We start from the raw sequence: 16,827 nt of genomic DNA, 5'->3' as shown, positions 1-16,827 counted from the left end.
AGTATCCTTCATATTTCAGGATTCTTTAAGGTAAGTGTCCCACTCCTCCAACCAAAGCTGTTATCACACCAAACACGTTAACTGAGCAGTGTCAAGGCCTGAAAGAAGTCACTTAATACTTAGAGCCCTGACTCAGGCAAAATAAAACACTCTCAAACCTGTGACTTTCAGGGGAAAGCTGCAGGAATTTTGATAGAGGTAGATCAGAAGATTTCAGAAAATTTAATTCTTGCAAAAAGCAATACTTCCTGGTGCTGCCTTGCCTTTCTCTCTCTCTGTTAAACAAGCACTACAATTTCATTTCCAGGGCCAGGAAACCAGGTGCTCGGTTACACAAGTCATGCTGTATAGATTAGAGATGGCAAATAAAGCATCAGCATCCTCACTGAACTGTGCTGTGAACTGTGGACACCTCCTTCTCTTTTAGTTGCTCCTTCATAGCAGTATAGGCAAAGGGATGAGATGGTACGTGGTGAAACAAACCAAGGAATTACTAAAGGCCCTGTTCCTTTTCTCCAAAGCAACAGATGCACAGTTGAGGAAAATCCTCTTCTAGGCAGACAGCGGGTCAATACTTAGCAGACCTGAGCAACTGAACCTTCATGGTGTGTGTGCAAGAATACCCCTGCAGGACATTATTTTAGATCTGGACAGTGGTCAGCAACACCTTAAGGCCAGAGAAGTGCTAAGCCAACATAGAAAATCAATAGCATCTAAAAAAACCCAAACAACAAACCACCACCCTGTGTACACAGAAAAATGTAAGTAAGCTTAAAAGATCAAAGATTTGGCCTTGTGTGTGCATTCTATAGAACTGGTATGTTTTACACATAACCAGCATTTTTTGCCTTAAGAATTATTAGGAAGAGTGTGAGGTGGCCTAATACCATAATACCTAATATCAGGCACTAGCTCAACTAGCTAAACTATACTGCCAGCACCAACAAACTTGCATTTCCTGTTCTTAATGTTTTGAGTTTTAACTGTTGAACTTTGAGATAGAGATCACAGTAACAGCAGCAGAACAGAACAAAGGGAAAGGAAGTGCAACTGAAGCAGAAGCTTAAAACCAAAGCCATAAACTGCATGTTGTCAATGTGCTTTTATTAAGAGAACATGTAAAGGACATTATAAGGGATTCAAAGCATTTAGGGGCTGGGAGGAAGGGTAGAAAGACACAACACTTGAAATAAATGTTCCATGGAGAAAAAAATCTCTAATAATTTATTGACCTTCAGTTTCACATTGTGGAAAAAAAAAAAAAAAAGGCAAGTTTTACAAAACTTTAAGATGTTTAAGATGTAGTAGCAAACAAAAAGACACAACATAGACAATTTTACTTCTTCACTTGCACAGTATTCTTTTAGCCCATGAACCACATCTTCAATAGCCAGGAAAGGGAACATTATTCTGCTCTAATCACTCTTATTCAGACAGGTGTCAGACCTAGAGAAAAGGGGCTGCACAATTATACCAGAAGAGGAAGGCTGTCCTTTGTTATATGTTTCTACAGCAACCAGCCTGCAAAATAAGAGGAACCTTCCTGTCTTATGTCAAGGTTTTTGTGTGCACTCTGCTGTGAACTGCATTTGCTTCCAAGTGTGGGGTGTTTTGCAGGACTGGAATCCTCAAGTAGCTAGCCAGGATTCCCACATCAATTCAAAGAGCAAGAGCCTAGCATATACCCTGCAGAGCCAGAGGCCCACCCTGACTTCAGCTTCCTTCAGCCTACACACAGGAATTAATCGACGACTTGAAAGCAGACCACAACTTTGGAAACAGCTGCAGAAAATTCATCCCACTTTTGGTAGCTGCATAGTGCTGCAAAACAGACTTCGTAAGCTAAATAGTTAGCTGCAGTGCAGTTTCACATCTGGACTAATCCGCTCGACAGAGAAAACAGGTCTCAAACCTATATGCCTCTATTCAAACAAGAGGGCCCCCGGGGACCCAGTTCTTCACTTCCTTGTACCTCGTGCAGGCACTAGCGCCTGGGGAGAGGACATGCAAAGCTCAGGAAGTCTGATTTTATGGCTCCTTTCCCACTCCTGGGAGTGATCCACAAGATGAAAGACAACAGTAATTCAAGGCTGCTTGCTTCAACAGGGCAACCTGTGCAAGTACAGGGACACAGAGAAGAGATCTACCCTATCTAAGATGTTCTATCGCTTAAAAGCCACCTAAGAGAAAAGAACAAGTTGAGGGTGGGGGGCACGGGGAGGGGAGGAAGGGAAGGTTGTGGGTTTAAACACTTTCTTAATCTAACATTTCAAGAAATCAGTTTAACCAGAAGAACTATTAAACTGTTCTCATCTAGCTGACCTCACCCTTTAAAAAACTGTTAATGACTTTGCTAATTAATCAATGTTCTCTCCGTATTCACAGAACTCCAAATACTAATTTCTGAAATGTAAGGGTCTACTCCAAACAGCAAGTCAAATGTAAGGCAGCACAGAGAAACTTCCAGTGACCAGTGTAAACACTTTCAGGTGACAAAGCTTTCACAAATACAGCTACATCACTGTCACACAAAGAAAGGCAAGCATCACCAATGTGACTATTTTTGTTTTGCATGCATGCATGCAGCTGTTTACTTATACCGCAGCACACACCAACCATGTTACTGAATGTACCAGTTAAGTTGGGCTCCAGAAACATTTAGGAAAAAACACAATACAATACATGCTTCGTGACAGGATCTGGCAAAGAAAGCACCTGTGAAACATAAGCTTCTGAAATCCAGAAGAAAAACAGTAGCTTCATCTGTCTCAAGACCAGACTGATAAGAAACAAATTTATTTAAAAATCAGTTTGGTTTCTCAGGATTGTATCTGAGCAACCAAGTGTTCAAAGACACACCTGGCTAAGGAAAATAAAAGGCAGCAGAGTTTGAGGGCTATTTATAAGATTAAGAGGTTTGAAATACATTTTTTTATCCCCATAAGAATTTTGCCAGAGCACTTGGGTCTTTGACACCTGGCCACTCAGATGATCATCTGAAATCCAGATGGATGAGGCAATCCCGTCAGTGCAAAATTGCTGTTGTTTTTTTTTTTTTTTTTTTTTTTTAAGACTTCATCACTAACCTATCTTGAGGTTTTCAGTTTTTATTCTTGAATCACCATACTCCACTCACTCGGGTCAATGTGGCTATATTGTAGGTACCCCTCCTCCAACCCAATAAATAAATAAATAACTTTGGACAATGACTTCATCTGGGCTTGGCATCCAGAAGCTCTTCCACAGTATTTGCAATCAGGAAGCTGCACAAAGAGAGATCTGCAAGAGATGTTGTCTATTTCCAGATTAGAAATTGAAAGGCATGACCAACAAATGAAATGTAAGCAAGGACACCATCTACAAGACACACCACATGCAACCTGGGGAGCTGGTGGCCTGAGAAAGGTGACCTCCATGGCTTCTTCCTTTAGTACGTATGTAATTTAAGATCCTGCCTTGTAATCCTTTCTTTTCTGACTGGGAAGCCACCCCTCCCTCCCACTTCCAACTGTTATCCAACAGTTTTCTTTCTTTGTGCAGCAGAGCAAGTCAGCGATCACAAAATGTGCAAAACATACAATTCACACAAGCCCTTGCAACATGAAGACCATTGCAGGCATCGTTTCAGCATGCAAGCACTGAACAATAAATAACTGTATCTACAACAAGTAACATAACAGGAAGGGGACAGTTTGGATTACTTATAAATACAGGGAGGAAAAGTAACAAGGAGCGTTTGAGGAATGTAATTTTTTTTCCCCACTGTTGCAAAAACATTTCACCACTGGTCTGTTCCTTATCAAGCAGAAGGTTCTCACTGCACACAGGACAATGCAATGTGGGATCTAAGAGATGCTGTAGGCACTGCCCACAGACAAGCACGCTCCGGTTAGCAGAGTTCAGGAGCAATACCCCTGTATCTTCATTCACAATGGCATCTCGCTGTTTCGGGCCTGGCCTGCTTCCCCTGCAGCTGGCACTGGCACTTCAAAGCACCACAGAGAGAGGTGACAACCATTTCAAATTTCACATACAAACAGCAGAGTCCATGGAAATTGAGCACTGTGTGCTGCACAGCTCAGATAAGTTCTATCTCGTCTTCTTCTCCTTTGAAGGATTGATTAATATTGGCATTAATCCACAATTACTAGCACAAGGACCAGCTCATGGTTTCGTCCATTCATATTTAGACCACGTGCTGAAGCACTGAAGACAGGTTTTTGTTTTGTTTTGTTTTTTTCCCTCCCATTCCTTCATGTCTAGGTTAGATAATTTACAAGGTGCAGATGATTTTCTTCAAATGCAAGAGATGCTGAATGATTTTTCTTCATTGAAACGCTTTCTCCAGATCTGAGGTTCCAATTCTCTTCTCCAAATAAAGGAGTAAACTGAAAGCATGAGAGAAGGGAAAAAAATAAAAAGAAGTAAGAAAAAACTTACAGGATTTTGCTGAGACAATGTACCATAAGGTTTTTGTTATATGTCAAAGAAAATCTGAAAGCTACACTTAGGATACAATCCAGTTGATGACTTCCCCACCTCCCCACCCCCCCTCAGTGTTCCTATGCGATAGCCAACTACTGATAAATAGGCCAGCCAAGAATGTAATTATTTAGGGTCAGATTCTGATTTTATTAGTTTACTAGCCTTACTCCCCACACCATCCTACTGAACCCAGACAGACCGTTTCGTTTTTTGGCTATAAATTCAGTCATTTGAAACCTAAATCAAACTTGCCCAATACAGTTCAATTTGTTGGGCTCTGTATCCTGCATATTTCAACAGTTCTATGTTCACTCAAAATCTTAAAAGGTTTATGGATTTGTTTTAAGTGAACGTAACATTGTGCAACTTCTCTTCCACAAAAGCTCAAATGAACACTTAGTGCAAGGAGTTTTTTCTATCCCTGGACCAAAGCAAACCTGGTTGGAACAAAGCAGAAGGAGAGGTGAAGGTGTCTCACCCCAATGCCTCTGTTCACCATGAAGAATTCTGAATTTAATTTATTCACAATATAGAAAAGAACATATAATCCTCTTACTTAAAACATATCTACTATCCATTACAGCAGGTCTGCCTCATTTCTTTTCACACAGCAAAGCATCATGCATCAGTAACTCCACCCTAGAGTCCTTTATGAATAATCAATTTTTAATGAGAAATTCAGCCTCTGGATGTCAAGACTGTGCTTTGCTTTTTCACTATAAAGCTGTATTAAAATGCCAGCTTCCAAACCACCATCAGTTCATCACAGGCATTTCTGACAGCACTGCTAGAATTTTAGGAGGCAAACCCTACATCATTACAGTGCAAAGGAGCTCCAGCAAACTCATAGTTCACATAATAGCACATCTCTCTCAAGCTGTGATGTCTAAGAACAGCAGGGAACACTCATAGGAAACACCACAGCCCAGAGCATCAAGCCTCTTTGCAACTGTGGGCCTGAAACACACTATCTTTGTTATGTCTAAAAAGGTCTCTGCACTTAGTGTTGATTATTCTTTCCTAGACATTCTTTAGGGTAGTGTGACATTCTTTCTACTGAAACAGATTATCAACACTGAGGCCAAAACAAGGTTCCCTGTCATGGGATGAACTTTAGAAAAAAATATAAACAATTCCAAAAGAGATGGGGGAAAAAAAGTCCCCAACCTACTCAAAAGCCCCAGGTTTGAGGAACAAGACAAATCAGATTGAAGTCTTCCTAAAAGCTTTCAGACCAGGGCCACACAGTGCCATGAAAACAGAGGGTAATCAGAAGTAATTTCCTTTTTGACCCTACCACCCACTGACAAAGCAGCAGGAGACAGTGGGAAAAAAAAAAAAAAAACAACAAAAAAAAAAAACACACAACAACCCAAAAAAGTACTTGCTGGATGAGCACACAGCATTGAAGAGATTTCGGTCTACGGCTGCATTCAGCCAGCTATTTTCTGTGTTAGTTAAGCCAGTTATCTTGTGTGTTAGTTAAGCTAAAATAGTGGCTTTTAACAAAATACCACGGAGCAAAGGAAAGCTTTTTGCACTGTTATATTCTGAGGACTGTTTTTTAAGATAAAACACTCCCCCTTATGCACTGTAAACTTTAGAACAATTAAGTCAGTCTCAGAAGAATAAGTCAATATTTTTCTTGGCACAGACTGGAGTTGGGGCATTCAATACTGCTGCTCTGATAACACTCTGATCACTGCTAAAAGTCAGTAATAATAGCAGTTAACTGAAGATGTCAAGACATTGTTCTCAGCTAGGGAGGAAGCCACTGCACAGAAATCAGCTTCCATTTGCTGGCTGACAGAGGTGCAATTACTCCCATCACCCAGAATCTAGTAAATCTCAAGGGTTTGCCCTGCTTTCCCAAAAGCAAGTCGAGGAAAGCAAGGAGAGGAGAGAGGGCAGTGCCTTCAAGACAAACAACCACCTGAGACAAGAGCAGCTGGTGGCACAACACAGCCCAAAATCACACTAAATTTCCACGCTGACCTGCTGCTTTGCATGGGCCCAGCCCTGCATTCTTTACTCAATCAAAGCTCCCAGTCAGCTGAAAGACATCTACAACATCAATCCTCAGTGTAACACAGAGAAAGGAATTTCACGACTGCCCTACATTTCTAGGTCATACTTCTATCTACACTGCTTCAAAGACATTTGGGTTTCATGTTTACTGCAAGAGTCAGGCAAATGTCTCCAGCTGCAAAAGACACCAGAAAAAAACTATGATCTGTCCCAAACTGAAGAACCTAGGGAAGTCTTTATACACAAGCTGTTCTTCCTATTTTCTGGAAAACCTCCAGCAGCAGTCTGGACTTCCAGGTAACTTGGATGCTAATGTAGAGCTTGTTGAATTACTGCAACTGTATTTAACTCCCTTGTTCCTTCTAGCCTGTCTGCCTTCATGGTTACGCTATACACTGTTCAAATCAAAAAAGAAACTACCACTCACAGGGCATGGATTATTTAGGATTAAGCATACCACTGTATTTGTTTGGTTGGCTGGTGGCAACTGTGATTCTGTATTAAAGTCTCAAGGTGGTGGGGGGGCAGGGGGAAAATTACAACACAACACTAAGGGGAGTCTGCCAGATTTGTTGCAAAATACACAGATTAATAGCTCTGTAAAATGTCAGTGACTTATTTTAAATGATCTAACTCCAGAAAAGATAAAAATAAGGAAAAATCAGTAACAGTTGAAGTAACAGTTAGTACTTAGGATGAAAAAAACAGATGTGAAAAATATTGGCAAAGTGTGTAGTTACTCAGATTTTTTTAGCAGTTTTGTTCATGAACATTTTCTCCCCTCCTTCTAAAAATCAGCAATTCACAACAAGCAAACAAGCAAGGCCAAATTCAGACTTGCTGGTGAGAAGATACAATGCTGAAGTTGCATCTGGTAAGAGCTTGGCCCATTATGTATAATTAAATTGTTTTGGAACAGTGCGTGCTATAGACTGGTAATTATTTCAGCCAGCAATATTAATTATATGTCTTCCTGACACTATATCTAGTCCAACATATATGACCATAACTATTTTGAAAAAAAATCTGTATTTTAAGGTATATCAGTGAAGTAAATCCAACATTGGTCTATGCAGGTGCCACTATGCTGTCTAGGTGAGACAGAAAATTAGGCCTGAAAATGCCTGTAAAACACCTTTCATAAGACAGCAAATTTCCTTAAAGGCTATCTGCATGGAGAAAGTATGCTGTCTACGTGGAAATGCAAGTGAATTCACTATCAGGCTTCAGATCAGAATTTACAGTATCTTTTTTGGGCACTGTTACTGGATATACAGTGACCTAGACCTGTCGCCAAGAAAATGGCACCAAACCTGTGTCTGGCATATGTTTAGTTTTTAAATATAGAGCAGGATTCAATTTCCAAAATATTATCTGCATTTCCCTGCAAGTTGAAAATTTTATTTTTGCTCAGTCCTTTACATCTAAACCATGCAGGAAAAGGCCTCATAAAGAGAAGTTGGGTGCAAGATATGTGGCAAACTGCTTTCAACATCTGCCTTTGTCACAGACGTGGTGCCTGGCTTACAACAGCCCATGAACATATGTGTCTCAGTTGCTCCAGCTATAAAATTGGATTGAATATACTCACGCTCCTCAGAGATGCTGCTGAGAAGCTTTGTGAAAAGCATTATTACAGTGGAATTCAAAGGCGCTGTTTCTTACCTGATAATTTGTAATTGCAACATACACACAATTATGAGGGGAGGTGCTTCCATGTGCTGACAAATGCCGTGGGAATTAACGAATAGGGCACAGTTGTTATGCTGTTCCATACATCTAATGTGGGATCGTAGCAGTCCAACGTTTTGCACCTCTGAATGCCAAAGTAGCCTCCAACCACATACAATTTGTTTCCAGATGCCACTGCATGGCAGCTCATTCTCTTCGCTGTCACATCTCCCACCTTAGTCCACTGGTATGCCTCACTGTTGAATTTATAAGCAGAGCATGCAGAGAATTCGGTATCTCCACCCATAATAAAAATCTGGTTACCCAGAACAGCTGCAGCTGTGTAGCGCCAGGGCTGGGGGCAGGTGGCTGGTACAGTCCATCTGTTTTCACACTGATCATAGCACTGAACTTTGGGCAGCTTGTCATGGCTAACGCTGGTACCGCCAAAAGCAAACAGCTTAAGCTTCGCACTGACTACAGCTGCATTGCTTACACCCTCTCGCAACGGGGCAACCATGGTCCATTTGTTGGTCACGGGGTCGTATTGTTCTACTTGCTTTAAGGATACTGAAGGGGAAGCTGGGAGGCAACCAGTTGCTGCTGTGTGTCCTCCTACCACATACAAACAGTGCTTAAGTTCAGCAGAGCCATGCCCAAACCTAGCTACCAGCATGGGAGCAGCCTTCGACCACTCCTCATGAAGGGTGTCATACACCCACACATCTTTGGAGACTCCGTTTTCTGATCCCCGTCCCCCAGTGATATATACTTTGCAGCCTATGGCACAAGCACTGAACTCTTTCCGGGGACTTGGTATGTCAGCCTTTGGAATGATCTCCTTTGCCTTCTGGTCCACCAGGTACAGCTTGTCACACATAAAGGTTTGGCCACCCAAAAGAAAAAGCGAATGGCCAGTTTTACGGGGTCTGGCACACAAACTAGTGACCACTCCATCATTCTGCAAGATCTTTAACTTGCATCTTATTGATTCTTCTACAATCTCTTTGCTTTTCCTTTGCTTGGTGATAAGTTCTTCCATGGCCACATTCTCCATAAGGTATATGGCTGGCAAGAGGGCCAGTCTCACCGTCTGCAACAGCTCAGGCAGGTAACAGTGACGCTTACTCAGGTCATAGTTGACCCAGTTGATAGCTGATTCGTATACCAGCCTTTCGTCTTCGGTTTCTAATTCTTCACTGGAAAGGAGCTGCACTACCATGTCTTTTGGCAGCTGGAGAAAGTCTTCACTTTTACTGATACTCTGGAAATTGCTAAGGCACATCCTCCAGGAGAGCTCATACAGCTTGGTACACTGGTGAGCATCTGACAGCAGCAGCATGCCAAGACAGTTGGTGGGATGAAGGTTTTTCTCCAGAAATTCTGCACAAGCATCCCGAATATCCTGAAACTCGAGCATGTCACCAGCCTCCAGCAGCGACTCCGCATTCTCCTCATTGATGATGACCCTGGAGGAATATGCATAGTCCAGAAGAAGCTCCAAGACTTCAGGGTGAATTGAATTATGGAAGTTGACTTCACTGTCCTGGCTCTCTTTCAGTCCTCCACTGAACATTGCTTCGAAATAGCGGCTACAAGCAGCTAGAACAGCTCTGTGGCAGGGGAATGACCTGTTCCCAGCATGAAGAAGTACATCTGTGAAGAGACGCTGCTGACGCAGAAGGTTCAGGTGAGTAAGGACACTATCAGCATAGGAGGACTTGTGGAACAAGTATATGTTTATGGAGCCAGTACTGGCCCTAGATTTGCGATTTTCATGCATGCTGACTGACATTTTCTTTCACACCTATAAACAAAGAAAAAAAATTAATAAGATTAATGAGATGGTTATTTTTGCATATCAAAAAGTGTATCTATTATGGACATTAAGATGGGGGAGAAAAGCCTTAATTTATAGATGAGTGGACAGAGAATTGCATCTACCTTTGGCATGTGTTTATTTTTTTGTAAGATGAGTTTCATAAATGACATACTCTAAATTTGTTGCCCAAGAGCAGGTTTATCTTGGGAAACCAGATCTCCAACTTTCATAGCAATACAGTAAGCAAGTAAGTTGGAGGAGAAAGAAAAGGAACCAGGACTGATTTTCTCACCCTTCCCCAACCTAGACCAGTTGATTCATTACATATGTACACATGCACATGCTTGAAACATTCTCCTGTACTGAATCATAGCAGGAAGAGCTACCAGACAGAATACCTAAGGAATGCCAAAAGGTGCATGGGGAACAAAACCTACTGATCCCATTAGGAAGCTTTGGTATAACGATTCCATATGCAACAGCAGAGAATGAAAAAAGGGAACTTTAAAATAAAAAACTAGCAACAATCATAAATTTAGACTTGGGAAACCATATAAAAAAAAAATATGACTCATACATTTTAGAGATTACATCTCAAACTCTGCCAGTGGCCGCCTGCTATAGTGATACAGCATATACATGGGCAGAGTCAGCAGAAAAAAAACGTGTTTTGACTATCAGCTGAAGGCACCGAGGCATCGCCTCTGAAGCTGCCTTGAGAGTCAGGTACTCTGAGCCCAAGCCACTCGTTTGTTTTCTGGTTTGGAGGAGGCATGAAACAGAAGACACATCCCATCCTACCCTATTCCTAACAAACACATGCTGTTCAGTCCCTCTTTGGAGATGAACGTTACTATTACCTGCCATGATATGCAGGTCTATGTATAATTACAGCAGCAAGTTTCCAGATCTAATTAAGAGTCAAGCCAAAATAGTATGGAGTATAAGGAAAGGGAGGAATACTGGCAGTCTTACAAAGCTAATGGTGAAAAAGCCGCCATGCAAGTAATAGGAGATGAAGCATACGGAGCCCAGTGCAAGCTGTGGCTGTGACCACTACTGTAATAATCTCACTTCTCTCTCCAAACTGCAGAGGAAGCTTGGAAAAATATGAGAACCAAACTTCCCTAATTACTATGATATTCACATGCCCAGAGTCCCTTTCACTGCACCTTCAAATAAGGAACAGGGCAAAGGCCTACCTGGGAAGCGCCCATTGCTCAAAGTCAGAGCGTGACCTGGGGCCACTTGTGGAGGTTTTTAATGTGGATATACTTCCCTCTCTCACAGACACAAACATTTCCATATTCCTGAGCATGTTTAAGCAGTACAGAACTGTACAACTCTATTCCCACATCTCATGCTTGAAGATGACACAAGGGCTTTACGAGACTCAAAAAAAAAAAAGTTAATAAATACACTTATTTTTCTAGATTCTTATGACAAAAACCTTCAACAAAATCAAAACCATATATGATTTATTTGGGTAGTAGACTATTTTGGAACAAGTGATCTGTATACATGAAATGTGCAACACCTGCAGAATAACTGCAGCATAGCCAGTACCATCCTCCTTGCTAGCAGTGCTAACATACAGAATAACTGATTTGTCACATCCAACAGCAGGTTTGCGATACACCTTTCCCTTCAGTCACAGCAAAAAAGCCCCTCAAGCCAACATCAATTAAGGAACAAATAAGCACCTTACTGTAAAACTACCATAGCACATTGCCTTTAATCTGAAACTGAAGACTTCCCTGATGAAACGTAACTGGGATTGAAAAGAACAAGCACAAAAGTTCAATATACACTGCTTGATCCAAGATCCTCCAAAACAGAGAGGAATCCTTCCCATCAGAGCCACAAGGCAGAATCTCTGTCTCGCTCCACCATGCAAAAGTTTGGAAAGGTATTTAACCAGTGCTCCCTAGACCAACATATTAAATACACTAGCCACACAACAACTTAAGGAGGCTGGTATGTCTTCACAACACAAATCTTTTTACAAGGAAAATTAAATTACCTTTAATGCAATTGTATTGTCTGGAAAATAAAGACTCACAATGGCATTCAAGTATCAAGCACTAATCTTAGACGAAAATTACTTAATATACTGCCAAACAGATTTTACTGGCCATACAAGGGTTGAAACCTGCTGGAACTGAAGGATGACAGGAAGGGTCATGCTTGAAATACTAGTATACAACTAGTATTGAGTTTGGAGACATGGATGGGAAGGTGAACCCAGGCAAAGCACCTTCTGCAATTTTTTCAAATGTTTCCAGGCACTTTACCATTTTAAGTGCTATTATGATGCAGTGCCGAGCATTCAACGGACCTCTGTGGATTGGCTTTCCTCACGCTGAGGACCTACTTCTGCAAGGTTTCCTCACCAGGCACCAGGATGGGAGCTAAACACCCACTGATCAGAGAATCACAGCTCCTCTCCAGTTTAAACATGTCAAGATCTCTATGAAAACACAGCTCCTCTCCTTTCCCCCCACATGCTGGGGGCATTTGGAGCACACTGAAAACTTTATCATGCACAGAGGGCTCAGAAATAGGGCAGGTAAAGTTCACATCAGACGCTGCAAACACTGGCATTCAAATCTTTCAGCAGGCTCTGCACTCCTGCAAGCACCACTTGCTCAGCATCATTCAGAATGAGCCTATAACCACAACAAAATAGAGGCAAACAAAAAACCCACCCTGCAGTGATGCATACACTGGAGGCTAGTGAGCTACAGACGATATGCAGAGAGGAGCGACAGATCACTGCATGTTACCCAAGCCCACCCACAGACATAGTATCAAACACCGCTGTAAAAAAAATAAGAGCCACTGTCAAACAGCAACTGAGTAATACACTCAGCATTTCACCCCACCAAAACAGAAGATTTGGTCTTTCAATGATCAATGCCATCTCTCAGGAAGCACGTGCAGATTTCACATATGCTGGTCTTTAACTATTCCAGTAACATTCCCCTTATCATCACAACATCATCTATTGAGAAGAATCCAAACTATGTCAATTCACATTTGAGATAAGCTAACATATTTCCCCCAACAGAACAAAGATACATATCTATACACATCTTTTTCCTCCACAGTGGTTGCTGAGATGAGTTCACACACGGACTAGTTGAACCAACACCCTTACAAGCAATTATCATCATTTACTAACAGGCAGTGTTTCTGTAAACATGTCCTTTTGCAGTTTCTGACAGTTAGCTCAGTCCAAAATCCTACAAGAATATTAAAATGTATAAATGACATCTCTGATTTCTCTATTTGGTGTTGGAAATTATGCAAGCCTCAAATACTTCAGCGGAGGTAATTTACAGTCAGTGAGCAAATATTCATCTTGAATAATATGAGTCAACTCCCTCCAGGCATTTTTTCCTTAGAAAAAAATAATATTTGTATGTAAAAGACAAGAAGTGGTCAGTAAATTACAGATATAGATTTTATCTAGGAACAGAGGTTGAACCAAGACTTTGATTTATAATTATACTTCAACAGGCTGCTTGTCACAGCAGCCCAGTAGTGAACACTACTTCAAGACTGAACAACAGACTCCCAGCCCTACTTCTCAACACCTCTGCAGCATGTCTCAGCCTAAAATCAAATGAAAAATTAAGTATTTTCAAATTACTCACGCATCCCTGATGTAGGCTGATTTTCATACGACTCTGTAATTACATGGTGTTGGTTGTGCTTTTGTTTAGAATCAGTGAAACAGCTGAAGGAGAGGAAATCTGCTAAATATCCCATCAATTTAACTAACACCGCTTTCAATTGCTAAATGTGCCGCGATACTATCAGTTCTGCGGAGCCAGACCCACCCTCACCCTACCTAAATCCCTCTAGCACAAACTCAGCGGCTTCCTTAGGACCTGCAGTGAGACGGGAAGCAGAACAGGCTGCTCCTGCGAGGAATGCACTACTGTTCACCGCACGCAGACAAAGAAACCCAACTCTAAATTCCGCCCCCCCCCCCTTCACTCCATCACAACGCCTAAACAACTCTGCCTCTGAAAGGAAACTTGCTGGGTTTCTTCCCAACCCGACAAATAAACAGTGCGTGAAGTTAAAACGCATTTGCTTTCCTTTACAGAGCAATAACCACGTGCAAAAGTTTCTGCACCGGCGCAGGGAGAGCAGCAGCGCAGCCAGCTCCGGGAGCAGCGAGGCGCTGGCTCCTTCCCCTGCCCTGCCTCCCGCCCGCCCAGGGATGCTCCGCGCCTCCCGGGGCGGCAGCCGAAGCCCGCCGAGGCGGCTAGCAGCCTTCCTCGCAGGAGCCGGCACTGCCGGAGGGCACCCGCGTACCGGAGACCACAGCTACCGCGGACGCCCACCCACCGCCCGCAGAAGGGGCGACGGTCGCCGGCGCTCCGGGCGGAGCGGAGGAGGCGGGCCGGGCTGCGGCCGTGCCGGGGAGCCGCGGGGCAGCCCGGCTGCAGCCGGAACGGCCGCGGAGACCCGCGCAGCGCCTGTCCCGAGCATGCGGCAGCCCTGCCTACCGCCTCGGTCCCCGCCGCCCTGCGCACGGCAAGCGGGGCCGCCCCTCGCCCCGCCGCCACCGCCCACCCGCCTCCCCGCCGCTGCAACAGGTCGGCGGGCACCGACTTACGGCAGCGGCTCTCTGGGCGAGCGCGGACGTCCCGGTGCCTCCGCGGGCGGCGCAGCGCCGCGCATGGGCGGGGGGCGCGGCTGCCGGTACCGCGGCGGAGCGGCCGGGCAGGCTGCGCCGCCGGGAGCCGCGCAGCGCCGGGCGGAGGTGGTGCCGCTGGCGGGAGGCGGGCCGCGGAAGGAGGGCGGGAGGTAGGAAAGAGGGACGGGAGGGAGGAAGGAAGGAAGGAAGGAAGGGAGGGAGGGAGGGAGGGAAGAGCGGGACGGTTGCTGCTCCTGCTGCTGGCACCGCCGGCCGCAGCTCTGCCCCGGCGGCGGCGCGGAGAAGGGGTATAAGGGCTGGGGGGGTGTGGGCGGGAGGAGCGTTTATGCAAAGCGGATGAGTGACAGGCGGGGGAGGGACGGGAGGACGAGGGCAGCGCTCTCCCTTGAGCTGCCGTCCCGGCCGGCGGCAGGGGAGGTGCGAAGGTGCCGCCGCGCCGCCCCGCCGGGGGCTGCAGAGCGGCCGCCCCTCCCCTGCCCTGCCCGCCGGCCTCGCAGCCTGCGCTCCCCACGGCCCCGCGGGGCAAGCCGGGCATCCCTCGGGGTGCTGCGGGTGAGCCGAGGGGCCGCGCTCCGCTTTGCAGGCACCGAAACAACCGCACCGGGGGCGTGAGTGGGGAGGGGGCGAGGGCCGCGCAGAGGGGCGCGGGGGCTGCGCTGCCCCTGGCCCGCATGGCCGTGCCCCGCCGAGCCCCGGGGGGCAGCCGAGGAGAGCAGCCGCTGGGCAGCGGGCGGGGGGGGCGAGCACCGCTCCTGGCCGCGGAGCCACCGTGCGCTCGTGGGGCCGGCGCAGAGCTACCGCCGCGTGGCCGCGCACGGGAGTGCTGCAGCGGCCCAGCGCTAAGCCTGGCTTTAATTACTTGCCAGTTAACAGGGTATGAGGAAAACGTGCTTGTGCAAAAGGCCGATTTCAAAAGTCAACATCCTCTAGATGTAACAGCAGCGTTTACATAATGGTATTATGCAGCTTTCTACAAGAAAAATCCAGGGTACCATACCAAACATTGTTCGTATTGCTAATTCACCATTTGCTAATACCATTTAAAGCAATGACGCTGGTCTGAAGAAGCTTCCAGGACGATAGGAACAATTACTTTATGCTCACCAGCAGGAAACTACTAGTACATAAAACAGTTTGGAGAATTTGTTCATTTTTTCATAATATCACTCAGGTTTGTCCGGTTAAAAAAAATCCTTGCAAACAGTTCACTGACATGCTGAGGCTTACTTGTATTCCTGTTGCTGGACTCCCGAGTCTGCAGATAAGCACACGGTTAGTGTACAGCAGGACACATCTCAAACTCCAGAGAGCCTGGGGGCATATGCAAGCCTGGAGAGCATGGCTGAACAGGGAGCAGATGAAAGAGTAATTTGTCTCGTAGATTATTTCTTTTTACAATATGGTGTGATTATGACATGAAGTATGGCAGATTGCAAGGTCTAAAAATGCTGCACATCTGTATGTAATAAAGTATGTTTCAAAGCTGTTAAGGTGTGAGAAGATCTTGGAAATTGTAAATGACCTTACACAAGGGGTAATCACGGACACCAGTGCTGACTCGAGTCGTATCCCTAGAGGATTTGGGATTAGACTGTGAATGTTCGACCATTGTTGCACATTCGATCGTCCATGTTACGAGTCCAGGATTTTCCGTCTGTCATAATATTTCTCATAAAATGCCTTCATGCTGTTTTCTCCCATTTTCCCCCAACAAAACCTGCAGAGATTCAACCCAAATCCTGCCTCCTTAGAGCTAACTCCATTATGGTGAATATTCCGTAGTCTGTTGTCGGTCAGATTATATCATCCTATGCAACTAAAAACACAGGGACGTATCACTTCATACAGTGTCAGGACAAACTTCAAACAGGCAGAATTATCAGCATGAGTGAAAACCAGAAATGGTAGAATAGTGTTACCTAGTATATCACTCGGCAACACCTGAACTGTAAAACTGATTTTAAGCAAGGCTATGAGGAATGGTCAGTGAAAAATGAGGTTTGTAGCGAGGACAACATACACAGCTGCCCACAGCACACAGATTCGGGCAATACTCTGCATGAACAAAATGACGCAATAATCCTGTAAGAGAGTGACCAGATGAAGTACTGATCTTCCTTGTCCTCCATAAAATGAGGAACCTGTT

The 16,827-nt window shown here is 44.6% G+C and overlaps 1 protein-coding gene across 3 annotated transcripts; it reads right to left on the bottom strand.

Annotated features, from left to right (window-relative positions):
- Positions 1-1,083: 1,083 nt before the first annotated feature.
- ENC1 (ectodermal-neural cortex 1) lies at positions 1,084-14,847 on the bottom strand. Of its 3 annotated transcripts, none has more exons than XM_032986225.2 (3): positions 14,640-14,847; positions 8,179-9,991; positions 1,084-4,388 (listed from the first exon to the last, which is right to left on the bottom strand). In XM_032986225.2, exon 2 carries the CDS (start codon positions 9,977-9,979, stop codon positions 8,210-8,212), a length of 1,770 nt encoding a protein of 589 aa, XP_032842116.1. In that variant the 5' UTR covers positions 9,980-9,991; positions 14,640-14,847; the 3' UTR covers positions 1,084-4,388; positions 8,179-8,209. The 3 variants fall into 3 exon arrangements, with proteins under 3 accessions (XP_032842116.1, XP_032842131.1, XP_032842122.1); XM_032986240.2 differs by lacking the exon at positions 14,640-14,847 and adding an exon at positions 13,666-14,628; XM_032986231.2 differs by lacking the exon at positions 14,640-14,847 and adding an exon at positions 10,867-13,621.
- Between the last annotated feature and the right edge of the window lie 1,980 nt (positions 14,848-16,827).

This window comes from Tyto alba, unplaced genomic scaffold, assembly GCF_018691265.1.
Source record: "Tyto alba isolate M040663 unplaced genomic scaffold, T.alba_DEE_v4.0 Super-Scaffold_42, whole genome shotgun sequence".
Taxonomy (NCBI): domain Eukaryota; kingdom Metazoa; phylum Chordata; class Aves; order Strigiformes; family Tytonidae; genus Tyto; species Tyto alba.
This window is presented reverse-complemented; position numbering and strand designations above follow the sequence as displayed.

Excerpts from the sequence above, each read along its gene's own strand:
- ENC1 (XM_032986225.2), bottom strand. The coding sequence starts at position 9,979 with ATGTCAGTCAGCATGCATGAAAATCGCAAATCTAGGGCCAGTACTGGC.